Here is a 26758-nt window from a genome sequence, read left to right as displayed (position 1 = left end):
TATAACAAATGATTGGTATTACACACTTTGATAACATTTAGCACATGCAATTATCAGCAATACAATTTATTTTTCTACCTGGAGCAAGATTTACACTTATGAGCCATGGTGTGGTGTCACTTAAAAGTGAAAAATAAATTAAAATACCTTATTTCATTAGTAGTTCTATGGCAAGCTATTGCACATTCAGCAATACTGTAAAAAGAACTTACTGCATTTTGCAGTAACCAGATTTATGGCAAGTCCTGGTGCAGAATTCCCTCAAGGTTAAGAGGAGGTTAAAAATGATTCCAAGAATGAAAGGCTTATTGTACGAAGAGTGATTGACTGCTCTGGGCCTTGTTAGAATTTAGAAGAATGAGCGGACTCTAACTAAAACCTATCGAATGTTGAAAGACGTTTGACAAAGTTCCACATGGAAGGTTAGTTAAGAAGGTTCAGTCGTTAGGTATTAATGCTGGAGTAATAAAATGGATTCAACAGTGGCTAGATGGGAGATGCCAGAGAATAGTGGTGGATAATTGTTTATCGGGATGGAGGCCGGTGACTAGCGGGGTGCCTCAGGGATCTGTTTTGGGCCCAATGTTGTTTGTAATATACATAAATGATCTGGATGATGGGATGGTAAATTGGATTAGTAAGTATGCTGATGATACTAAGGTAGGAGGTGTTGTGGATAATGAGGTGGGTTTTCAAAGCTTGCAGGGAGATTTATGCCGGTTAGAAGAATGGGCTGAATGTTGGCAGATGGAGTTTAATGCTGAGAAGTGTGAGGTTCTACATTTTGGCAGGAATAATCCAAATAGAACATACAGGGTAAATGGTAGGGCATTGAGGAATGCAGTGGAACAGAGAGATCTAGGAATAACAGTGCATAGTTCCCTGAAGGTGGAGTCTCATGTAGATAGGGTGGTGAAGAAGGCTTTTGGAACGCTGGCCTTTATAAATCAGAGCACTGAGTACAGAAGTTGGGATGTAATGTTAAAATTGTACAAGGCATTGGTAAGGCCAAATTTGGAATATTGTGTACAGTTCTGGTCACCGAATTATAGGAAAGATATCAATAAATTAGAGAGAGTGCAGAGACGATTTACTAGGATGTTACCTGGGTTTCAGCACTTAAGTTACAGAGAAAGGTTGAACAAGTTAGGTCTCTATTCATTGGAGCGTAGAAGGTTGAGGGGGGATTTGATCGAGGTATTTAAAATGTTGAGAGGGATAGATAGAGTTGACGTGAATAGGCTGTTTCCATTGAGAGTAGGGGAGATTCAAATGAGAGGACATGATTTGAGAGTTAGGGGGCAAAAGTTTAAGGGAAACACGAGGGGGTATTTCTTTACTCAGAGAGTGATAGCTGTGTGGAATGAGCTTCCTGTAGAAGTAGTAGAGGCCAGTTCAGTTGTGTCATTTAAGGTAAAATTGGATAGGTATATGGACAGGAAAGGAGTGGAGGGTTATGGGCTGAGTGCGGGTAGGTGGGACTAGGTGAGATTGAGAGTTCGGCACGGACTAGGAGGGCCGGAATGGCCTGTTTCCGTGCTGTGATTGTTATATGGTTATACGTATATTAAGTGGACGTGGAAAGGATGTGTCCTATGGAGGAGTCGTCTAAGACCAGAGGGCACAGTCTCAGAATAGCAGGACGTCTACTTAAAATAGAGATGAGGAGGAATTTCTTGAGCCAGAGGGTGGTGAATCTATGGAATTCGTTGCCACAGGCCACCAGGTCATTGGGTGTATTTAAGGCGGAGGATGACAGGTTATGGGAGGATGGCAGGAGATTGAGGTTGAGAGAAAATGGAGCAGCCATGATGAAATGATGGAGCAGACTCATTGGGCTAAATTGCCTAAATTTTGCTTTCATGTATTAAGGTCTTATGGCAAGTCTATTTTTAGCACAAAGAACATTACTGGATAACTGAATAACAAATTATACCATGCTTAAATTCATACATGTTTACTGCATGAATAAGCATTGGTTTGACTGATTAAATCAGCACTCTGAAATTCTAATCCTAGATGACAATGAAGCAAGTTACCTGGGTCAGACGTTTACAATATTTATAAATGTTATTAACTTGAGATCTGGGTTAAGGTGCATTAACCTAGTTAGAAAGCATGGGGACAAAAGAATTGGCCATTTAGGCCATGGGTCTGCTCATACTAAGATCATAGATGATCCTTTGCCTCAGTGTGACTTTCCTATTATAAATCCATATCCTTTGATTCTTTAATATCAAAAAAAAGTCACCACGTTCCATAAACAACTAAACCCCAAGCTCCTCTTAAATAGAGAATTACAAAATTCACTATCCTTTAGCACATGGTATTGGGGTAGGGTACTAATATGGATAGAAAATTGGTTGGCAAACAGGAAACAAAGAGTAGGGATTAACGGGTCCTTTTCAGAATGGCAGGCAGTGACTAGTGGAGTAAAGCAAGGCTCGGTGCTGGGACTGCACCTATTTACAATATACATTAATGATTCAGATGAAGGGATTAAAAGTAACATTATAAAATTTGCAGATGACACAAAGCTGGGTGACAGTGTGAAATGTCAGGAGGATGTTATGAGAACGCAGGGTGACTTGGACAGGTTGGGTGAGTGGGCAGATGCATGGCAGATGCAGTTTAATGTGGATAACTGTGAGGTTATCCACTTTGGTGGCAAGAGCTGGAAGGCAGATTACTATCTGAATGGTGTCAGGTTAGGAAAAGGGGAAGTACAATGAGATCTTAGTGTCCTTGTTCATCAGTCACTGAAAGTAAGCATGCAGGTACAGCAGGCAGTGAAGAAAGCTAATAGCATGTTGGCCTTCATAACAAGGGGAGTTGAGTATTGGAGCAAAGAGGTCCTTCTGCAGTTGTACAGGGCCCTGGTGAGACCACACCTGGAGTACTGTGTTCAGTTTTGGTCTCCAAATTTGAGGAAGGACATTCTTGCTACTGAGGGAGTGCAGCGTAGGTTCACGAGGTTGATTCCCAGGATGGCGGGACTATCATATGTTGAGAGATTGGAGTGACTGGGCTTGTATACACTGGAATTTAGAAGGATGAGAGGGGATCTGATTGAAACATATAAGATTATTAAGGGATTGGACACACTAAAGGCAGGAAACATGTTCCCGATGTTGGGGGAGTCCAGAACCAGAGGCTACAATTTAAGAATAAGGGGTAGGCCATTTAGAACGGAGTTCAAGAAAATCTTTTTCACCCAGAGAGTTGAGGTTCTATGGAATGCTCTGCCTCAGAAGGCAGTGGAGGCCAATTCTCTGGATGCTTTCAAGAAAGTTAGATAGAGCTCTTAAAGATAGCGGAGTCAAGGGATAGGGGGAGAAGGCAGGAACAGGGTACTGATTGTGGATGATCAGCCATGATCACAGTGAATGGCAGTGCTGACTAGAAGGGCCGAATGGCCTACTCCTGCACCTACTGTCTATTTATTTACCTATCAAATGGTGAAAGGCTTTGATAGCATGGATGTGGAAAGATTGTTTCCCACGGTGGGACAGTCTGAGACCAGAGAACACAGCCTCAGAAATAGAGGTGCATCCTTTTAGAATGGAGATGAGGAGGAATTTCTTTAGCTACAGGATGCTGAATCTGTGGAATTCTTTGCCACAGGCAGCTGTGGAGGCCGTCTTTATGTATATTTAAGGCAGAGTTTGATAGATTCTTGATGGATCAGAGCATGAAGGGATATGGAGGGAAGGCAGGAGAATGGGGCTGAGAAGAAAATTGGATCAGCCATGATGAAATGGCAGAACAGACTCGATGCTTCTATATCTTGTGGTCTTTAAGAGAACAAATTTCCTGTATACACAAAATGCTGGTGGAACACAGCAGGTCAGGCAGCATCTATAGGAGAAGCACTGTCGATGTTTCGGGCCGAGACCCTTCGTCAGGACTAACCGAAAGGAGAGACAGTAAGAGATTTGAAAGTAGTGGGGGGAGGGGGAAATGCGAAATGATAGGAGAAGACCGGAGGGGGTGGGGTGAAGCTAAGAGCTGGAAAGGTGATTGGTGAAAGTGATACCGAGCTGGAGAAGGGAAAGGAACATGGGACGGGAGGCCTCAGGAGAAAGAAAGGAAGGGGGGGTAACACCAGAGGGAGATGGAGAACAGGCAAACAACTAAATATGTCAGGGATGGGGTAAGAAGGGGAGGAGGGGCATTAACGGAAGTTAGAGAAGTCAATGTTCATGCCATCAGGTTGGAGGCTACCCAGCTGGTATACAAGGTGTTGTTCCTCCAACCTGAGTTTGGATTCATTTTGACAATAGAGGAGGCCATGGATAGACATATCAGAATGGGAATGGGACGTGGAATTAAAATGTGAGATCCTGCTTTTTCTGGTGGACCAAGCGTAGGTGTTCAGCGAAACGGTCTGCATCGGGTCTTATATATATGTCTATCCATGGCCTCCTCTACTGTCAAAATGAATCCAAACTCAGGTTGGAGGAACAACACCTTATATACCGGTTGGGTAGCCTCCAACCTGATGGCATGAACATTGACTTCTCTAACTTCCGTTAATGCCCCTCCTCCCCTTCTTACTCCATCCCTGACATATTTAGTTGTTTGCCTGTTCTCCAACTCCCTCTGGTGCTCCCTCCCCCTTTCTTTCTCCCGAGGCCTCCCGTCCCATGATCCTTTCCCTTCTCCAGCTCAGTATCACTTTCACCAATCATCTTTCCAGCTCTTAGCTTCATCCCACCCCCTCCGGGGTCTTCTCCTATCATTTCACATTTCCCCCTCCCCCCACTACTTTCAAATCTCTTACTGTCTTTCCTTTCGGTTAGTCCTGACGAAGAGTCTCAGCCCGAAACGTCAACAGTGCTTCTCCTATGGATGCTGCCTGGCCTGCTGTGTTCTTGTTTGAATTTCCAGCATCTGCAGATTTCCTCGTGTTTGCTCTTTAAATTTCCTGTATAGCTTATTTTGAGACTGTGATCCTAGTTTATCCCTGTATTTATCCTCTCAACCCCGTAAGTATTTTGTGTGCTCACATTCTTTTGGGGTATAGGTCCTGTTTTCCTACTGCCTGAAAGGATAACTTTCTACTAACACCCAACCTCATCCCCGGAATCAACCTGTAACTACTGATTAATTTGTAATCACTTTTCTACAACGAGAAACAGCTGTATCTTGTCTCCATGCTCAACTAGTTGGAGTTAATTCCACATATGGCTTTTTAGTAAAAGAACAGAACATTTTTGTTCAAGCTCAGTTGTCAGGAAGCAAAACCTATCACCTGTCAAAACCACTGAAAATATTGTGTTGTTAAAGGATCTAAAATCACTTCTTGAAAATCTATTAATGAGATATAGGTATCTCTGGCAAAGCCAGCATGCATCATCATCCCTAACAAAATTTCAGTCAGAGATAGATCTTAAAGCAACTCTACTTGGTCATTTAAGCTGACACACTCAGTTAGGAGATTAAGTGATGATGCCATTTCTGGTCACTCAGCCAAAGTAAATAGAAGTATAGATTAGAACAGAGGAACCATTCAACTGAATTTGCTAAAAGTAATGTAGCAAAATGACTACATTTAACTAAAATTCTTTTAACAGAGAGCTAGTGAAAAAGAAAACACCTTTTATACATTTGGAATTGGACTGCTAGCTGGAAGCAACTTTTCACATTTTAGAATGTTATATCAAGCCTTATTAATGGCACAAAATGAGATTTAATATTGAAGTTGAATTTTGATGGTCAGAATATCTAATAAGCATCCTTTTTATGAACTAACAAAGCCTAAATTTTCCCCACATCACCTGCATCACAGTATAAACCCAATGACAAAAGAGTACTTTAATCCAAACAGCACTTAAAGTAAGAAGTATTTTCACTAATGTATTTTCAGGTGTTTACTTACCACTTCCTTCACAACATCAATAAATATTTCTACATTCCAAGTATGGGCCTGTGCAGAGTCAGTTTTATCCTTCCCATCACTCCATATTCCACTTCCGGGGGCTGAGATAGACTGTCAACAAAGGCAGAATGTTCAATGTTTAATGAAAAACATAAGCGATAAACTTGCCTGTTCCCTTCATTACAAAACCTACATGATTTACCAATTTAGCTGTATCAACTAAAATGCATATTGCTGAGCATTTTTATTCTGTCTTAATACTTTATCTTGTCAATACAGTTAATAGATCAATCAGCTTGGATCACATCTAAAAGTCAAGAGTTTGCACATTTAGGCTTCTCTCTATAATCACAGCACATAAATTAGACTAAGTGCTATGGGTGCTGCCTTCAAAAGTAAATTTATTATCAAAGTAACTATGTCACAATATACAATCCTGAGATTCATCTTCATGTGGGCATACTCAATAAATCTAATTATCATAATAGAATTTTTAAAAAGCTTTATGTAATGGAAATGGAAGACCCAGCTATATTGTCAGGCATGAGTAAAATATGGAAAGGAACTAAAGAGCATCACATCTTAAAGCAACACCATCAAAATTAACTTCACTTTCTCTGCAATTGTTCATTGTCACAATGTAGAAAGCAGCAAGACACAAGTTGTTGGAATTTCATGTTGTGAAAATCAAAGTAGAAACTTGCTATCACTTAAGAATAGTTTGTAACTGTGTTAATGCCAAAGCAGATTTACTGAAGGACATGAATGCAGAGGCATTGCTAGTGGCCTGCTATTATTCAGACAGTAACTTTAGGAAATATAACAAGCTTTCCAATTCTGTTGTTCTGTTTAACACTCCACAAATTTAGGCTTCAAGAATTTTACTACCTTAGCAGCAAAATAACCTGTGAGTGAGCGAGCATGCAGTACGGCAGTTTGTGTACAATTGTGCTCAATAATAGAAATTACTGGAAATAGTTAGCAGGTCTATCCCCAACTGTGGGATAACAAAGTTAATGTTTCAGATGCAGCCTGACCTGTTGAGCACTTCCAGCATTTGTTGGTTTTATTTTAGTGCAGGTTCTAGACATCTGTCTCTTCCATTTTCTGTTTCCATCTACTAAAGGAACCACCAAATTGGTGAAAGGACTTTTTATAGGTTAGCCAAGCTGTCTGAAGAGCAGAGAAAGCACTTCTGAATTGGAAACTGAAATCAATTGCTTCATTAAGTAGACTGATAATGGACAACTGTAAGAACACCAAATATTGTAATTCTTTGATACACCACTATTGAACAATTGGGGAAACTTCCAGCAATAGAAAGGAAGCTGGAAGAACTCAGCAGGTCATATAGCATCTGTGGAAACGGATGCAGAGGCATGTACAGTATGTAGGTGCTCTAAAATAAAAGCAAAAAATATACAATAAATTTTCTTGTTCACATCAGAGCCGTAGCTCTATGGTACATTATTGCAGCAACATTGCTCCCAACTGGGAATTTAACCAAAATCACAAAACTGAGACAGCAGACTGCACACAGAGTGGAAGAGCAGCAATGAGCATTAAGTACAAAAACAAAGGCACACCATATTGAAACTGATCTTAGTTTAACAGCACAACTTCAAGTTTTGATATATTTGCATGCTCTATATATTTGCCAGAATTATGCTTACCTGTAAGGAAATGCCATCACTCAGGCCTGAATGTGTCCGAGCCATCATTCCCAGTACCCTGGCAACCTGAGAAGCTGTCACTTCCCGAACCCCAAACTGCAAAATGATTTGACGGCATTCTTCGGCACTGCAAAAGTAGTTAACATTCAGATAGTGAAGTTCTCCAAAATGTAACTTTTTTCTTAAAGTATTGGTCTACATTCAAAAAGTTAGAAGCAGAATTGCAATTCCCATTGGGGTACCTTTGATTGTCAATGACATCTTTGTAGAGTACCAATACCCCCCTCACACTAGGAAGAAAAAATTTAATTTGGAATACTATGAAGGGAAGAAGGTTTGACTCTCTTTAGCTGCACACAATCAAGTAAAAGTTACTCAACTAACAAGAACACTAGTTACTGGTCATCGCTTAGTGGAGTTTGTGACTGTTCAATGCAGACCATTTTATTTACGAGAATTCACTACTGTCCTTATAGTCAGTGTGTACATACCCCCCCCCAGCGCTAATGCTGAGGCAGCGCTCTGTGAACTGTATGGGGCTATTAGCAAACTGCAGAATGCACACCCTGGAGATTTCAACCATGCAAATCTCAAGTCAGTGCTCCCCAAATTCCAACAGCATGTGGACTTTGCAACGAGAGGGGCGAACGCGTTGGACCTTGTTTCTACAAACATCCCCGACGCGCATCAGGTGGAACCCCACCCCCACCTCAGTCACTCAGACCACATCTCTGTTATGCTAATTCCAGCACACAGACCACTCGTCAGACACTCTGGAGCAGTTCCGAAGCAAGTGAAAACCTGGACAGCAGGAGCCATCTCTGCTGTTCAAGACTGCTTTGAGCACGCTGACTGGCACATGTTCAGGGAGGCTGCACTGATGGCGACTCTACCAACTTAGAGGAGTACATGGCATCAGTGACTAGTTCCATCAGCAAGTGCATCGATGACATCACTGTGTCCAAGATCGTCACTACACACTCCAACCAGAAGCCATGGATGACCACGGAGGTCCGTGCGCTGCTGAGAACCCAAGACTCTGCCTTCAGAGCAGGCGACAAGGCAACCCTAACAGCAGCGAGGGCCAAACTGTCCCAGGCCATCAGAGAGGCAAAGCGTGCACACGCCCAGCGAATCCAAGTATTTCCTTCCAGGACAACAGAGAATGTGGAAGGGCACTCAGGACATCACCAACTACAAGACAACATCACCTGCCTGTACTGGTGATGCCTCCCTCCCAGGTGCACTGAACAACTTCTCCGCTCATTTTGAGGCAGAAAATGACGTGGTAGCGAGGAAGTCCACCCCTCCTCCCAATGACCAGGTGCTGTGTCTTACCATGGCTGATGTGAGGAAAACTCTATGCAGGGTTAGCCCACAGAAGGCTGCTGGACCAGACAATATTCCTGGCAGAGTGCTCAGAGGATGTGCAACCCAGCTAGCAGATGCTCTCACTGACATCTTCAACATCTCCCTGAGCAGCGCCGTCATTCCAACGTGCTTCAAGGACACCACCATTGTTCCTGTGCTGAAGAAGTCTTCAGTGTCTTGCCTCAACGACTACCGTCCCATTGCACTCACATCCATCATCATGAAGAGCTTCGAGAGGCTCGTCATGAGGCACATCAAGACTCTGCTGCCCCCCTCACTGGACCCCCCTGCAGTTTGTGTATCGTCCCAATCCCTGAACAGATGATGCCATCACCACTACCCTCCACCTGACCCTAACCCACCTGGACAAAAAAGACAGCACCTAATTGGAAAGCTGAAACTGCTGGGCCTGAACACCTCCCTCTGCATCTGAATTCTAGACTTTCTGACTGGGAGACCTCAGTCAGTCCAGATCGGGAGCAGCATCTCCAACACCATCACAATGAGACTGGGGGCCCCCCAGAGCTGTGTGCTCAGTCCACTGCTGTTCACTCTGCTGACCCACAACTTTGCAGCAATACACAGCTCCAATCACATCATCAAGTTCGCCGATGACACAACCGTGATGGGTCTCATCTGCAAGAACGACGAGTCAGCGTACAGAGAAGAGGTACAGTGGGTAATGGACTGGTGCAAAGCCAACAACCTGTACCTGAATGTAAACAAAACAAAAAAAGATGGTTGTTGAATTCAGCAGAGCATGAGTTTGTATGAGGGGTGCGTGGGGTCCTTCACAATGCTGTTAGCTTTGCAGATGCAGCGTATGGTGTAAATGTCTGTAATGGCAGGAAGAGAGACCCCAATGATCCCTTCAGCCATTGGGCTGAATTCAGCAGACCACTCTCCGCTGAACATCGATGGCTCCTCCGTAGGGATAGTTAAAAGCACCAGATTTCTTGGTACTCACGTGGCAGAGAATCTCACCTGGTCCCTCCAACACCAGCCCCATAGCCAAGAAAGCCCAGCAGCATCTCTATTTCCTGCAAAGGCTGAGAAAAGTCCATCCCCCACCACCCATCCTCACCACATTCTACAGAGGATGTATCGAGAGTATCCTGAGCAGCTGCATTACTGCCTGGTTCAGAAATTGCACCGTCTCGGATCGTAAGACCCTGCAGTGGATAGTGAGATCAGCTGAAGGGATCATTGGGGTCTCTCTTCCTGCCATTACAGACATTTACACCACATGCTGCATCTGCAAAGCTAACAGCATTGTGAAGGACCCCATGCACCCCTCATACAAACTCTTCTCCCTCATGCCATCTGGCAAAAGGTACCAAAGCATTTGGGCTCTCACGACAAGACTGTGTAACAGTTTCTTCCCCAAAGCCATTAGACTCAATTCCCAAAGTCTAGTCTGACAGCAACTTTTATACACACACACACACACACTCAACTGAACACCACTCCATTCCCTTTGCAATTTTTGGTCACTTCTTTCTCAATTCCTGCTAAAACATTGTTTACATTTACATTACTTATTATATTGTAATTTGCCCTTTACTGTGCCTGTTGTCTTGTTTATTAATTATTGTACTGCCCTGCACTGTTTTGTGCACTTTATGTAGTCCCATGTCAGTCTAAAGTCTAATGTAGTTTTGTGTTGTTTCGTGCAGCACCATGATCCTGGAGGAACATTGTTTCGTTTTTACTGTGTACTGTACCAGCAGTTATGGTTGAAATGACAATAAAAGGTAATTGACTTTACTTGAATTTTTCTGCAGGTCAGAGATTTAGTTCAATTTACAGCACCCCAATCATGATAGTAGGTTACAAAACACCCATATCAACCACAAGCTATCTCTATAATCTGCAGTATCATACCTTGCAGGGGGAGGAAATGACAATTCAGTTTTACTTTATTTGCATAATATTGATCTTGTGGTGAATCATTTGCCCTGAAATGCTGAATGGAAAATGGATGGATAGATTTACCATAAGACAATAAGACATAGGAGCAAATTAGGCCATTCAGCCCAATGAGTCTGCTTTGCCATTTCATCATAGCTGATCCACTTCCTTCTCAACACCATTCTCCTGCCTTTTCCCTGTAATGTTTCACACTCTATCCAATCAAGAACCTATCAATCTTTGCCTTAAATACATCAGATGACCTGGCCTTTACAGCTATCTGTGGCAATGAATTCCAGATTCACCACCCTCTGGCTAAAGAAATTCCTGATCTCCATTCTAAATGGATGTTTCTGTATTCTGATGCTGCGCCCTCTGGTCCTAGACTCCCCAGTATAGGAAACATTGTCACCATGTCCACTCTATCTAGGCCTTTCAACATTCAAAAGGTGTCAATGAGATCTCCACCACCACCCCCACCAGCCTTCTAAAATTCCAGTGAGTAAAGACCCAGAGGTATCAATCGCTCCTCATACGATAAACCTTTTATACCAGAATCATTTTTGTGAACCTCCTCTGAACCCTCTCCAATGTCAGCACACCCTTTCTTAAAATAAAGGCCCCAAAACTGCTCGCAATACTCTGTGAGATCTCACCAGTACCTTATAAAGCCTCAACATTACATCCTTGCTTTTATTTCCTAGTGCTCTTTAAATGGATGCTAACATTGCATTTAGAAACATAGAAAACCTACAGCACAATACAGGCCCCTTGGCCCACAAAGCTGTGCCAAACATGTCCCTACCTTAGAAATTACCTATGGTTACCAATAGCCCTCTATTCTTTTAAGCTCCACATACCCGTCTAGGAGTCTCTTAAAAGACCCTATCGTATCTGCCTCTACCACTGTCACCGGCAGCCCATTCCATGCACTCACCACTCTGCGTTTAAAAAAAACTTACCCGACATTCCCTCCTTGCCTACTTCCAAGCACCTTAAAACTGTGCCCTCTTGTGCTAGCCATTTTTTTTTGCCTGCCTCACTACTGATTCAACCTGAAAATTAAGCTTTAGGCAATCCTGCACGAAGACTCCCAAGACCATTTGCATCCGGAGATTTTAGAACTTTCTCCCCATTTAGAAATGGTCTCTGCTTTTATACCTTCTACCAAAGTGCATGACCCCACACTTCCCAACACTGTAATCCATTTGCCACTTCTCTGCCCATTCTCGTCACCTGTCTACTTCTGCAGCCTCCTTCTTCCTCAACACTACCTGCCCCTCCACCCATCTTTGTATCGTCCACAAACTTGACCACAAAGCCATCAGTTCCATCATCCAAATCATTTTAATGTAACATAAAAGTGGTTCCAAAACTGACCCCTGTAGAACACCATTATTCACTGCCAGCCAGACAGAAAAGGCCCTCTTGATTCCCATGTTTTGCTTACTGATAGTCAGCCAAACTTCTCTCCATGCCAGTATCTTTCCTTAATACCATGTGTTCTTATCTTGTTTAGCAGCCTCATGTGCAGCACCTTTTCAAAGACCTTCTAATGGAGTCATCACCTGTCCTCTTTTTGGCCTCCTAAAGATGATTATCAGACCACGTGAATGAAATGCACATAGTCGGAATCCTGCCTTTTCAGTACAGGTGGCATGAATTACTGTATTACAAACCATAATGTAGCACTGTGAATCCAGTTATGGCCATTTCAAGCGGCATACAGTGGTGCTAGAAAGGTTTACGAACCCTTTAGAATTAATCAGATTTATCATCACCAGCACATGACTTGAAATTCGTTAACTTATCAGCAGCAGATCAACACATTATCTAACAGAGAAAAATTTAAAAATAATAGTAAATCAATTACATATAAGGAATAGATTTTTTAAAACACACAAGATCAGAAATACTGTATATTTTTTAAAAAGTGAGGTTCATTGCCATTTAGGAATCGGATGGCAGAGGGGAAGCAGCAGCTCCTGAATCGCTGAGTGTGTGCCTTCAGGCTTCTGTATCTCCTGCCTGATGGTAACAGTGAGAAAAGGGCATGCCCTGGGTGCTGGAGGCCCTTAATAATAGACGCTCTATTTTCTCTATTTCTGTACAAATATGACCTAAAATGTGATCAGATCCTCATGCAAGTCCTAAAACTAAATAAAGAGAATCCAATTAAAAAATCAACACAAAAACTTTGTACTTGTTCATTTATCGAGAAAGATGATGTGTTGTAAAAAGATGTGAATCTCTATGATCAGTTCATTTAAAGGTAAAATTAGAGTCAGGCATTTCAACCCATGGGATGACAATCAAATGTGAGTGTGGGAGGCCCTGCCTTATTTAAAGAACATAAACCTGGGTCTTCTCTATCAAAGCCTGATCTTCAACATACAGATTTCTGGAAGTGTGCCATGCCTTGATCAAAGGAGATTTCTTGTTTTTTTTAAATACAAAAAAGATAATTGAGAAAGCACCCAAATTGAAAACATATAAAATTGGTACCCTCCCCAAGGCCCACAACAAAAAAAAAACTCCAGACCAACCACAACACAATATAGAGAATATAAATCAGGACATTCAAACCCCCAAAACTGTAAATACACTTAAAAACACAAGATAATAATGCCTACTACCAAAAAAAAAGAGCTGAAAGCAAGGGACCGAAAAAAAAACCTTAATTAAGAGGAAGGTTATGAAAGTACTCAATAAAAGGCCCCCAGACCTTATGGAACGTTATATCCGAATTAAGAACTGAATAATGATTTTTTTCAAGATCTAAGCAGGACATAATATCAATAAGCCATTGAGCATGCGTGGGTGGGGCAACATCTCTCCATCTAAGGAGGACTAAACATCTAGCCAGGAGAGAAGCAAAAGATAATATTCGACACTTAGTCGAAATCAAACGTAAATCTGTCTCACCCAAAAAACCAAACAAAGCAATTAAAGGGTTAGGTTCTAAGTGGTGATTCAGAATATAAGATAAAGTTATGAAGACATCTTTCCAAAATTTCTCTAAGCTAGGACAGAACCAGTACATATGAATAAGAGAGGCCTCGCCCCTTTTGCATTTATCACAAAGAGGACAAATATTAGGGTAAAATCGAGATAATTTAGATTTAGACATATGGGCTCTATGAACAATCTTAAACTGTAAAAGGCAATGGCGAGCACAAAGAGAGGTTGAATTAACCGATTTGAGAATCGAGTCCCAAGTCTCATCAGATAAAGAAATATTTAAATCATGCTCCCAAGCCATTCTAATTTTATCCACAGGGGCACGCCATAAGAATACTAATTTATCACGAATAAATGATATTAAACCTTTACCCAGTGGATTAATAGAAAGAAAGAAATCCATAACATTTTTCTCAGGCATTTCAGGGAAGTTAGGAATTAAAGGATTAATAAAGTGTCTAATTTGGAGATATCTAAAAAAATGAGCATTAGGCAGATTGAACTTAACAGTGAGCTGTTGAAAAGATGCAAAGCGATTATCAATAAAAAGATCTTCAAAATGTCTAATGCCCTTCCTATACCAATCATGAAATGTTGAATCATACATAGTAGGTTAAAAAAAAAGGTGATTATGTAAGATAGGACTGGAAAAGGAAAAACCATAGAAACCATAAAATTTCCTAAACTGAGCCCATATTCACAAAGTGTGTCTAACAAGAGGATTAACAATAATCTGGACAAACTACTAGGGAGTACAGAGCCAAGAAGTGCAGAAATAGATAAATCTTTAGTGGAACTCAACTCCATTGCCACCCAATTAGGGCACTCGGGTTGGCCATGGAAAAAAGACCAAAAGACCAAAAGCACAACGTATATTGGCTGCCCAATAATATAAACGAAAGTTAGGTAAGGCCATGCCACCCTCTTTTTTAGATTTTTGGAGATAAACTTTATTAATTCTAGAATGCTTATTCCTCTACAAATATGACAAAATAATAGAGTCTAAGGAATCAAAAAAAGATTTAGGAATAAAAACTGGGATTGATTGAAATAAATATAAAAATTTAGGGAGAACATACATTTTAACATTAATACGACCTACCAAAGACATAGATAGAGGTGACCATTGTGACAGACTCTGCTTTGTAGTATATAAAAGATTAGCAACATTTTCACGAAAAAGATCTTTAAACTTCCTTGTGACTGTAATCCCAAGATAAGTAAATTGATTATGAACTACTTTAAAAGGAAGGTCATGAAATGTTAATTCTTGTGCTTCTTTATGAATTGGGAAAAGTTCACTCTTATGTAAATTAAGTTTATAGCCAGAAAACTGGCTAAACTGATCAAGCAGTGAGAACATTGGAGGTAAGGATGTAGACGGATTTGATACAAAAAGTAATAAGTCATCAGCATAAAGAGAAACTTTATGCTCAACACCCCCCCCCTCCAAATCCCGGTCAATTCAGGACAGCTTCGAAATGCTATCGCCAAAGGTTCTATAGCCAAATCAAAGAGAAAGGGACTTAAAGGGCATCCCTGACAGGTGCCACGTTTGAGGTTAAATAATTGGGATTTCTGAAAATTAGTCAAAACAGAGGCAGTAGGACACAGATACAGCAATTTGATCCAAGAGATAAAACTTTGACCGAAGTCAAATTTTTCTAAAACTGCAAAAAGGTAGTTCCACTCTATACAATCAAATGCTTTCTCCGCATCGAGGGAAATAACACATTCAGGAATCCCAGTTGAAGGTGAATATAAAATGTTAAATAAACGCCGAATATTAAAAAAAGGAAGACGGTTTTTAATAAAACCAGTTTGATCATCAGAAATAATAGAGGGAATAACAGTTTCTAATCTATAAGCCAAAACTTTGGCCAAGATTTTAACATCAACATTAAGCAAAGAAATCGGCCTATACGAGGAACACTCTGTTGGGTCTTTACCCTTTTTTAATAAAAGAATAATAAATGCCTCATTAAAAGAGGGTGGCAATTGGCCACACCTAAACGAGTCAGATAATACTGAGAGTAACTAAGGAGAGAGAAGTGAAGAGAATGATTTATAAAATTCTACGGGGAACCCATCAGGTCCAGGAGATTTCCCTGAAGACAATGCAGAAATTGCAAAAGATATTTCTTCTGATGATATAGGCGCATTAAGTTTGGCTTTAAAATCAGATGAAAGCAAAGAAATATTCAGATTATTTAAAAAATGATCAACAGAAATATTCTCATTCAGAGATTCAGAGGAATAAAGTCGAGAGTAAAAATTTTTAAATACGTCATTGATTTCTAAATGATCCGATGTAAAGTCTCCATTCTCCTTCCGGATCTTTGTAATATGTTGTTTAGCTTTGGAACGCCTCAGCTGGTTAACTAGAAATTTACCAGATTTGTCACCATGAATATAAAGGTGACTCTTACTTTCAAGAAGTTGGCGTTCAACAGGTTGAGTAGACAAAAGATTAAATTTAGTTTGAAGTTCTACACGCTTCTTGTATAATTCAGGATTCTTAGTTTGAGCATACAGTTGATCTAATTCTTTAATCTGATTAATGAGGTCTAATCGATCTGTACAGGACTTTCTATTAAGATTTGCTGTATAGGAGATTATTTGACCCCTCAAATATGCTTTCATGGCATCCCAAACAATCTGGGATGACATTTCAAATGACGTATTGGTGTTAAAATAAAAGGTTATCTGATCCTTAATAAATTTTTAAAAATCATCATCCGATAATAAAGTCGAATCAAGACGCCAGAGTTTATTCCTCTGAGGGAGACCAGGAAAATTTAAAGACAAAGTAATTGGGGCATGGTCAGAAATCAGTATACTTTGATAATCACAAGAATAGACAAATGGAATAAGTTGATTATCAAGTAAAAAGTAGTCAATTCTAGTGAAGATATGGTGAACATGTGAAAAAAAGAATAATCTCTCTCAGTAGGATGAAGGAAACGCCATATATCTGAGATACCATAATTAGAAAGAAAAGAGTGAATAGCTAAGGCAGATTTAGTAGGTAATCTAGTAACAGAGGACAATCGATCCAAATTAGGATCTAACCAACAATTAAAATCGCCACCCAGTATAAGAGAGTATGAGTTTAAATCTGGTAGTGAGGAGAAAAAACGTTCAAAAAAATTAACATCATCAAAATTGGGAGCATACAGGTTTGCTAGTACAACTTTAGTATTATATAATTTACCAGAAACAATAATAAAACGGCCATTTGTATCAGATATCTTATTATGGAGTTCAAAAGGAATATTTGAATTAATGAGGATGGAGACCTCCCCTAGCTTTGGCGGCAAAGGATGAATGAAAATGTTGACCCGCCCACTTTGACAAAAGCCGAGAATTATCAAAACTACGAATATGAGTTTCTTGAAGGAAAACAATGTCAGCTTTGAGTTGTTTAATATGCGAGAAGACCTTCCTTCTTTTAACAGGATGATTCAATCCCTTTACATTCCAGCTCACAAATTTAAGTGTATTAACCATTATCAATTGTTAGTACACAGAAGGTAGCAGGCATATAAAAAATCAAGCAGTACAGTAACAGTCTGGGAGCAAAAATGTAAACATAGATCAGTAGAATCAAAACAGAGACATGTCCTGAATAACAAAGGAAAACAAAAGAAACAGTGAGTAGTGTTGGAACTGGAGAACCCACCCCACCCTCACAACCCATAACTAGACGGCTACCTAAAAAAGCAGCTAGCTCTACAAAAAAAATTAACCCAAAAATGACTTCCAGTTCCGTATCGTTAACAAAAGTTCCGTATAAATAATATAGCAAATAATAACTAATTTATGCACTAGAAAACAGAATTACAAATAGGAACAACTTCAACAGAAGTATAAAACTTAACACAAAAAAAATCAGAAAACTAAAACTAACCTACCCGTGAAAAATTATAAAAGATTAAAAGAAAAAAGGGGGAAAAGGGGGAAATTATAAATTTAAAGAGAGTACTTATCAACCGTTTACAGAAAAAAAAAGCAAAACTTAAACTATAAATCAACCAACAGGGAGGCCTTCAATAAAAACTCCAAGCCTCCAAAACAAGTTAAAATCAATTTGTAGTTCTCTATAGATAAAGTTATACAGAAATAAAATAGATTACACAAGTAAAATCTAAAAGTCCACAAGGAAACATTAAACTTAAATCATCTATTTAGAAAAAACGCACCAAGTCCAGGGAGAGATTGACTACAGCCCTTAGAGTTTCAATAGTTAATGTCTGAATTATTCAAGTAAAGTCTGAGTTCGGAAAAAATAACTTTACTTCGAGAAGTACTTATCAACCATTTTAGAAGGTCAGTCCGGTTCCGAAGAAGACGAAATGGCTGGAAGACTTCCAACAAACGCCTCAGCCTCCTTCACTGATTTAAACCATTTATAATCTCCAGTAGTAAGCGTAATTCGAAGATCGGTTGGGTTTCGGAGAGAAGGTCTGAATCCACGATCAAAAGCACTTTCATTACAACTTTAAACTCAGCACGCATCTTCAGAACCTGGGGGGCATAATCCTCCACAAAACGAATGACCGTATTTTGAAAAGCAAAAGTACCTCTGTGGCGTGCCTCCATAATCAAATGGTTTTTCACCTGGTATCGATGAAAGCATAAAATAACTGGCCGTGGACGGGAACCCAAAGTTGCACGAGGAACATAAATCCTGTGAGCCCTTTCAAGCTCAGGTGGAGTCGAAAGAAATTCTTCCCCGAAAATCTCACAGAGAAAAGATGAAAAAAATTCAATGGAAGAACCCTTTTCGGTGGCCTCTGGCAAACCAAGAATTCGTAGATTGCAACGTCTGCTCCGATTTTCAAGATCCACCATTTTGGAAGAAAGTTTACTGTTCTTCTCCGCTAGGTTGGAGCAGGAAGTTTCAAGATGTTGAACACGGCGTTTTAAATCATCAGAAGTTAAGTCAATGCGAGATAAATGTTCAGCATGTTCATCCACTCTGGCATTGATCTGATCCAATTTAGAATCCAGCTGGTTGAAAGAAGTTCTAAATTCAGTTTTTAAATCCTTTAAGATATCTTGTCGATGTTGTTCCAAATCAACGAGAATCTCAGCCGACAGAGCCGTGGAAGTTTCCTTTTTCCCGGTTTTAGTACTTTTGGTAGCCATTATAAGATAGATGTGTTCGCAGGCAGGTAAAAGAGAACTAATAAAATAACTAACTAAGGTTTAAGAAGGGAGACATATAGTGCAAAGACAGGAAGTATAAAGGAGCAAAAGTTTGGAGCGACTAAACAGCCGCCATCTTACCGGAAGTCTCAGGAGATTTCTGAGGACATCCAAAAAAAGTTGTTGATCACCTGGCTAGAAAAAGATACAATGTGGCAACCCACTTCCCAGTGCACTCGAACCGACCGGCTCACAAAGCGGCGCACGCCAGCACTGAGGCAGGTCCCAAAGACTGCGCCAAGCCTGCTTCACCAGCAAGGGGAAAAGCCCTCGCGCGGGACGGGACTGTGAATACAGCATTCCTGCCCGGGGAGGGCGGGATCAGGAAGGCTTTAAAGCGAGGCCGCGAAGTTTGAATAAACCTCTTTTGTAACTGCAGCTCACCGACTCCGTGTCGTTATTGCAGCGCTGCGTGTAGCACACCGCTACAACAAGACCATTTCTAAAGAGCTTGGTCTCTACCAATCCACATTCAGGCAGATGGTGTACAAATGGAGCAAATTCAACACTACTGTTACTTTCCCCAGGAGTGGTTGACCTCTCTTGCATTGGTTAATGTCAGTGTCCATGAGACTACCATTGGACAACACTGAACAACAATGGTCTGCATGGCAAGATTGCAAGGAGAAAGCCACTACTCCTCAAGAAGAACATTGCTGCCTCTCCAAATTTTGCTAAAGACCATGTGTATAAGCCAGAAGGCTATTGGAAGAATGTTCTGTGGACCATGAGTCCAAACTAGAACTTTTTGGCTTAAATGAGAAGCATGTTTGCAAAAAGCAAACACTGGGTTCCATCATAAGTACTTCATTCCATCTGTGAAACATGGTGGTGGCAAAGTCATGGTTTGGGCCTGCTTTGCTGCCTCGAGACCAAGGTGGCTTACCATCATTGATGGAGCTATGAAGTCAGAATTGTACCAGCAAACTCTACAGGAGAATATCAGTGTATCCATCCATGAACTGAAGCTCAAGTGAAAGTGGGTCATTCAGCAAGATAATGACTCTAAACACACAGTCTACCAAAGAATGGTCAAATGTCATGTCTTGGAGCGGCCAACCCAAAGTCTTGACCTTAATCCTATAGAAATGTTGTGAAATGACCTGAAACAAGCAGTTCTTGCAAGAAAGCCCAGCAGCATCTGAGAGTTGAAGCAGTTTTGTAAGGTGGAATGGCCTAAAATTCCTCCAAGCCAATGTGCAAGAGTGATCAACAGACGTAGAAATGTTTGGCTGAAATTACTGCTGTATGGGGGGAGGGGGGAGGGGGGTTCACATGAGCTACTGAAAGCAAAGCTTCACATTTTTTCCCCAACAAATACATGTAATATTGGTTCATTTTTCTCAATAAATAAAGTTTAATTTTTTTGTGTTATTTATTTAATTGGGTTATTATCTTTACCTAATTTTAGAACTTGTATGAAGATCTGATCACATTTTAGGTCATATTTATCTGGAGATAGAGAAAATTTTAAAGGGTTCGCAAACTTTCTAGCACCACTGTACCTTTGCAACACATCTTTACCACTCAGCCGTACTCGTGACTTTATTGACAGTGAGAAAGAGAGAAGCAGACAGGTAGTATGAGGCTACTTGTGGCACCAGCAAAACCTTGTGCACAGGTATTCTGTCTGCATTCTTAACAAGAAATTTTTATTTTTTTCTTTTGCAGAGGAAAATTTCAAAAGTTGTGTCGATTGGACAGCTCGCCATTTCCACGGTCCATATGCTAAATAGGCAAGTAAAATGTTTGGACAAAATGTGAAATTGGAATTTACAATATAATCAGCCCACTGGAATAGCGCTCAAATCTATTTATTTACCTTTGAAGTTTTACCTTTCAAAAATTTCCTACTTCCCCCCTTCAAGAATCATTACGAGATTATCCTTCAATCATTGCTTCATGCTGATCATTTATATCCTGATACACCAATATTTAAAAATCTAACTTGTTTTCATTATTCTTCAATTATCTAAGGTTTTTAAATTCAAGAAAACAACACTGTAAGCTGTTCATAGCTTTGAATACGTGTAATTTGAAGCCCTCGCTGGTGAAAATAGCTTTGCTGTTTCCTTTCAAAATAAAGTACCACTTCACTTCGTATTATAACTCCATATACATTGAGGACAGGCATACAAGCATTCCAACTGTTGTATGACACTAGGCAAATTACAGTTTGCCTTAACTATTTATTTTCTTAAATTAAATTACTAAATACCTCATCTTTTCTCTCTAGACTTTCAATAAGTTCCAACAAACTCCAAGATATACCACAATTTAAAACTGATTATTTTTTAGTTTACTCACTAGTATTAATGTGGTTCATTATTAATATCCTATAATTCTGGCTTCATATTTAAAGGAGAAAGCATTTTTCTAGGAGAAGACACAAACATACAAGGAACTACAGCAAAAAAATAACACTTTCAATGAACAACCTCGTAGGGAAATACTTCAATTTCCAAGCAGAACTGGCTGGTCTAACTTGTAACAATGCTTGTAGTATTTAGAATTAATTCCTCAAAAGTCAGTAACAAGTACATTTTTACATACCTTGTACAAAAGCTGTAGCCTACTTCTTGCATAAAATCTGCTAGTGAGCTGTCCATCATTGTCTTCACTATCCCTCCCGAATCAGACAGAATCCTATCCATCAGAATGTCCCGTTTTTCAGGATATAGCAGTGGTGCAAGCACCACAGGACAACGCTCTTGCGGAAAATCTGGTACAAAAGATGAAATCCATCAAGAAAATAATAACTTGGATGTATCAACTGTTTAAGAAATTAATGGGCCAATTGAAGTCCCTCCAAAGAATTAGGTATCTTCATCTTGAAAGTATATTTCGTAAATAATTCCGAACAAATATTGAGACTGATGCTTGGATGGTCTTTCTAATGAATCAAGTCATTAGAAAGACCATCCAAGCATCAGTCTCAATTCCTCCCCACCCCCCAGTGTATCAGTGCCCTTGCCTTTCCACACCTAACATGCAAGGGGATAACCTCATTCGTTTCTCCTCAATGATGCAGGGATGGAGAGAACTAAATACTTAAATCTTCCCTATTCTGTGCAAAGATGATAACAGCACATGGAAACTTGCCTCAGAAATTATTATAACTTAATAATACTAAGCATGGAGTTTGCATCTTCAAACTTTGAGGTTAGAAATAAATTAATCCATATTCACACTTTTGTTCAGACTTCTAAAACCCCTACAAAACCAAAAATGAAGTAGCAAGAACAAAAACAAATAATACATTAGGGATATTTAAGAAGCTCTTAAGACAGGCACATGGATAACAGAAAAATGCAGGGCTATGTAGGAGGGAAGAGTTAGCTTGATCTCAGAATATGTTATAAGGTCAGCACAAATTAATGGACCAAAGGGCCTGTCCCGTGCCATTCTACTCTACAGCCATATGCAATTGTTTAAACTACCTATGCTTCCTCATTCTGGCACAGCACTTTCTCACCACCTCAGTCAGAGTATCCTACAACCATGTTTTGCTTACCTCTGCGTAATGTTTTAAGGAAAGCGTCAATCTGTTCCTGCCCAACACCAAATGCTCCCTTTTGCCCGAAAAGAAGGTGGGACAGGAGCAGGTGCAGGACTTCTATTGCAATATCCTGAAAGCCACCTTCTTGGTTCCCGCTTACGTCTGCGTCGATGTAAGATCGCAGAAGATCTGGGAGCTTCTGTTTCACAAACTGGAGAGCTGTAATTGCAGAGAAATGTGAGATACATGGGCAAAAATCATCCAACTTGTGCCTCAATATTTAAACCAGCATTTCAACCAACAGGTTGAAATGTATGTTAGCCCTACAAGTTCGCAGATCACCAATAACTTTGCTGAACCTTCCATTAGTGAAGATACTGCTGGAAACGTTTGGGCAAACTAGAAGGGTAAAACATCTACAAATTGACACAACCTGGGGCATTTCAAACTAATGCAAATTACCATAACAAGGTATCCTGTGAAGCTCCGAGCTGGTAAAGAACAAACCATTTAGAATGAGCAGTACTGGGAAGGACAATTAAACTCTCTTACAAACTTAAGAAAATTTATATCATACACAGCTAGACCAATCACTTTTTCATCCAACCCTTTCAGTGAAAAGAATTTGCTTTAAAAGTATAGCTTTTCTTGTAAAGTACAGCTGTTCTCTTACTGTTGAATCAAACCCAGAAGAGGAAAATATTCTTCATTCAGAACCTACCAAATTGAATTAAAAAGACAGCTAACTCTCAGCAATTTAAATTTATTTATAGCTACATAATACTAAATCTGAGAGATACAAACTGAATGAACACCAAAAGATCATCCTAACTGTAACATCAACTCATTTTTCCAGAAACTTCTACAAATTCAAAGTGTTAATGTGAACAGCCCCAAGGAACTGGAAGGAGACTTTTTAAACTGGATTTACAATGGTTAATTACTCTTAAAGGTACCTTCCAAACATTGGCAATAACTAAAGTGCACTGTACAAATAAATTAGATGAGCGAGAGTCACCAGTTTCAAATAGCTCTTTCCACTATCTACAGTGAAGGTAATTAACTATTCATATTGCATCTGGAAACTGTGCATTGCCAGTTTTTTTACCAGACCAAACTGCTTAGATTAAATCAAGTATAATCACAATACAACTCCCAAAGAAAATTCAGCTTTGCCTGGGAGAACCTTGAACTAAGCTTATCAGCTGTAGCTTCTCATCATATTTACACTTCACTTCTACCCGGCACTGCTGTTGTAACTTATTTTTAAACCTCCACTCTAAGAATTCTTGAGCAATTAATTCAATTTATATCAAGGTTTGTGTTCTACACAATGAATAAAGCAGAGGTTAATACTTCATGCCAGCTATTAAGGCCAGCTTAAGGAAAAAACTAGGAAGAGGAGTGCTGTCATCCTAATAGCATAGATGTAGCTAAGTTCAGGTGAAGTTTCCATATCCAACAAATTTAATTACAGGTGTCCCCTGCTTTCCGAATGTTCGCGTTAACAAAAGACCTACATTAGTACCTGTTTTCGCTAACCGAAAGAGGATTTTCGCTTTTACGAGAAAAGACGCCCGCTTTAAACGTGTTTACCCCGAGAAAGACTACCATGACCGTGAAGCCTTGTGCAGGCAGTTGCGTGTGCATGCATGTACGTGTTGAATTTTTTCTACAAATCAGTTTTGGCTCAATCTTCCCGATACTGGTAAGTGAAACTACACTCTACATACATTAATTCTACTTAATATATGCTGTGTATTTATATTATTCCTGCTTTTACTATATGTTATTGTTATTTTAGGCTTTATGTGCTATTTGGTATGATTTGGTGGGTTATGTTTTGGGTCTGGGAACATTCAAAATTTTTTCCAATATAAATTAATGCTACTTGCTTCTTCGCTTTATGCCATTTCGGCTTACAAACGGTTTCATAGGAACGCTCTGCTTTCAGATAGTGAGGGAAACCTGTACTCTGTTTTAGCTTTCAAATACAGGTTGAAAACATTACTATAAACAAACAACTCACCAAACCCTCGCAGATCTGAGCTAGAAGAATTCAGCAAGGCGAGGCCAAAGATAACCTGAAAGCCAAAAAAAAAATTGAAGTAGCTTAGATTATGTTGAGAGTAAATTTTAAAATGAAGAGAAACAAGAAGCCTGTGAAACTATAAATTACCTCTTGGACCTTGCTTAACTTGAGCACTTTACTAAGCTGAGTAAACAGGTGGGGCGAAGGTTTCAGACTCTAAAGTAGAAACAGAAACATAGGTTCAATTAGACAAAAAGAAAATAAAGCCTAAATACTACAATAGAAATTTAAAAACAAAAACTGAAGGAAACTACATCTGAATCAACAACTGTAAAACAAAGGATCAACTTTTCAGGAAGCAGGACAAAAGCCCTTCAACAGAAAGTTATCCCAAAACAATAATTCCGCACATTTCTAGCATTTTATTGGGCATCCATTGGGATTCAAGTTGATCATTTACTGGCATTCACTTCTTATCATGAAGATTCCTTTTCAAACTCAAAAGTACCGCATACTGTACTTTCCTCAGTGCAAACTCTTCACACCAAACAATATGAAACAAGTGAATCAAAATAATATAAACCTGATAAATAAGGGCTTCATTACCCACCCTATTGACCCCAGTGAGATGCACTTTTTCTTCCCAGAATTTAATTAGTTCTGTCATTCAAAAACATCATGGCAGATCTTCTACATCAACACCATTTCTCTGCCATTCCTCATATCACCCAACCCCGCAAATACCCAAAAATCTATCTCAGTTTCAAATGTGCTACAGTCCTCAAAAGGTAGAGAACTCCAAAAATTTACATCCCTCAAAGTCATGAAATCGCTTCACTTCCTCCTCTTCCCAACCCCTTAGTTTTAGATCCCTTAGCCAAGGGAAACATCCTCTTTGCATTTACCCTGTTTGAGTCCCTTCTATGTACTTTGCACATCTCAATGCAGTCTCCCCTCATTCTCCCAAATTTGAGAAAAAAGCTCCTCTATTCAATTTCACCACCCAAGTCTGGTGGTCTGGTTAATCTTCTCACCTTTTTCCTTAAGTCCAGGCATCGTCTGACTATATAAAGTAGTTATATAACTAATGGTCTATTATTAATCATAAAAAGAACATCTTTATCCTTGTATCCAAACCCTGTAGCAATGAAGAGCTGGCCTAAAGTACTGAACTCTCTAACACCCCACTAACCTCAGTTTGCCAATACTCCTACTATCTGCAACCATCTTTCAAATCATGCTAGTGTATTCGATCCATAAACTCCAAGTTAACAACTGTGATTGGGAGTTTACTGAAAGCTTTCTGTAAATCACAGTATACCACATCCATTGGCTCCCACCTTATCTTCTCTATTTATAAGATTCTCAGAGAACTTCAATAAATCAGTCAAACATAGCTTCTATTCCATAAATTCTTGGGCAATTACAATAGTTCAAAGGCTTTATTTTGTCAAATGCAGTCAGAGAAACAAATTGTTGCCTTAACCCCAGTACAATCTGAATCTTCAACAATCCTCAGCATAATCCAACACCCAAGACAGGAGTTATTTATTCACGTCATAAAGGAAAGTTTGCATGAGTGATCTACCATCAGAAACTCAGAAGATACCATTCTGCCCTAGAGCTGTTCTGCCATTCAATACGCTTGTGGTTCTCTACACCAAATGCCACATTGCCCCTCTTTCCCTCTGTCATTTCATGTTTTGTGTTTTATATTTGCTTATCTCCTTGTATGGCCTAAAGCCACAAACTCCAATGGATTATCTCAGTCCAAATCTCTTGCCACTTAATCCAAGATTGGGACACCTCATTCTATCCACTTCAGCCTGAAATATTTTCCACACAACCAGTCTAGGTATGTCAGAACTTTGTTACCTTCAATTAAATCCCCTCCTGTTCTTTTTGTATTCAGAGTGATTACAAACGTAGTTGACCTACCCTCTCCACATACGGTAGTCCTGCCATGCCAGGAACCAGTCTGGTAAACTATGTTTTATTCATTTTCATTAGACAAGAGCAAAACTGCAATTAATAGCACACGCGGTATTGCCATGGCTTCATGTAACTGTTTCTGTATTCAAATCCTCTTGCTAAGAATGGTTCCCTAACATGATGGACTTGTCCTCAAAAATCTACCTTGTGAACTTACACCTTGCTGTCCACCTGCAGCACATTTTCTCTGTACTCCACACTATTATTTACCCTCAATGTACTGTTGT

The 26758-nt window shown here is 39.8% G+C and overlaps 1 protein-coding gene across 3 annotated transcripts in view; it reads right to left on the bottom strand.

The window, feature by feature from the left end:
- The window catches only part of cnot1 (CCR4-NOT transcription complex, subunit 1), a 229274-nt gene that overhangs the window by 158226 nt on the left and 44290 nt on the right, over positions 1–26758 (bottom strand). For all 3 annotated transcript variants that reach the window (XM_073069651.1, XM_073069650.1, XM_073069649.1), the window contains 6 exons: positions 24687–24755; positions 24537–24591; positions 22523–22726; positions 21562–21730; positions 7555–7681; positions 5882–5992 (listed from right to left, as the gene is read on the bottom strand). In XM_073069651.1, coding sequence (XP_072925752.1) covers positions 5882–5992; positions 7555–7681; positions 21562–21730; positions 22523–22726; positions 24537–24591; positions 24687–24755 — 735 coding nt within the window. The remainder of the gene's footprint in view (positions 1–5881; positions 5993–7554; positions 7682–21561; positions 21731–22522; positions 22727–24536; positions 24592–24686; positions 24756–26758) is intronic.

Source organism: Hemitrygon akajei, chromosome 17 (genome assembly GCF_048418815.1).
Source record: "Hemitrygon akajei chromosome 17, sHemAka1.3, whole genome shotgun sequence".
Lineage (NCBI taxonomy): Eukaryota > Metazoa > Chordata > Chondrichthyes > Myliobatiformes > Dasyatidae > Hemitrygon > Hemitrygon akajei.
Note: the sequence above shows the minus strand (reverse complement) of the source record. Positions and strands in the feature narration are given on the sequence as shown.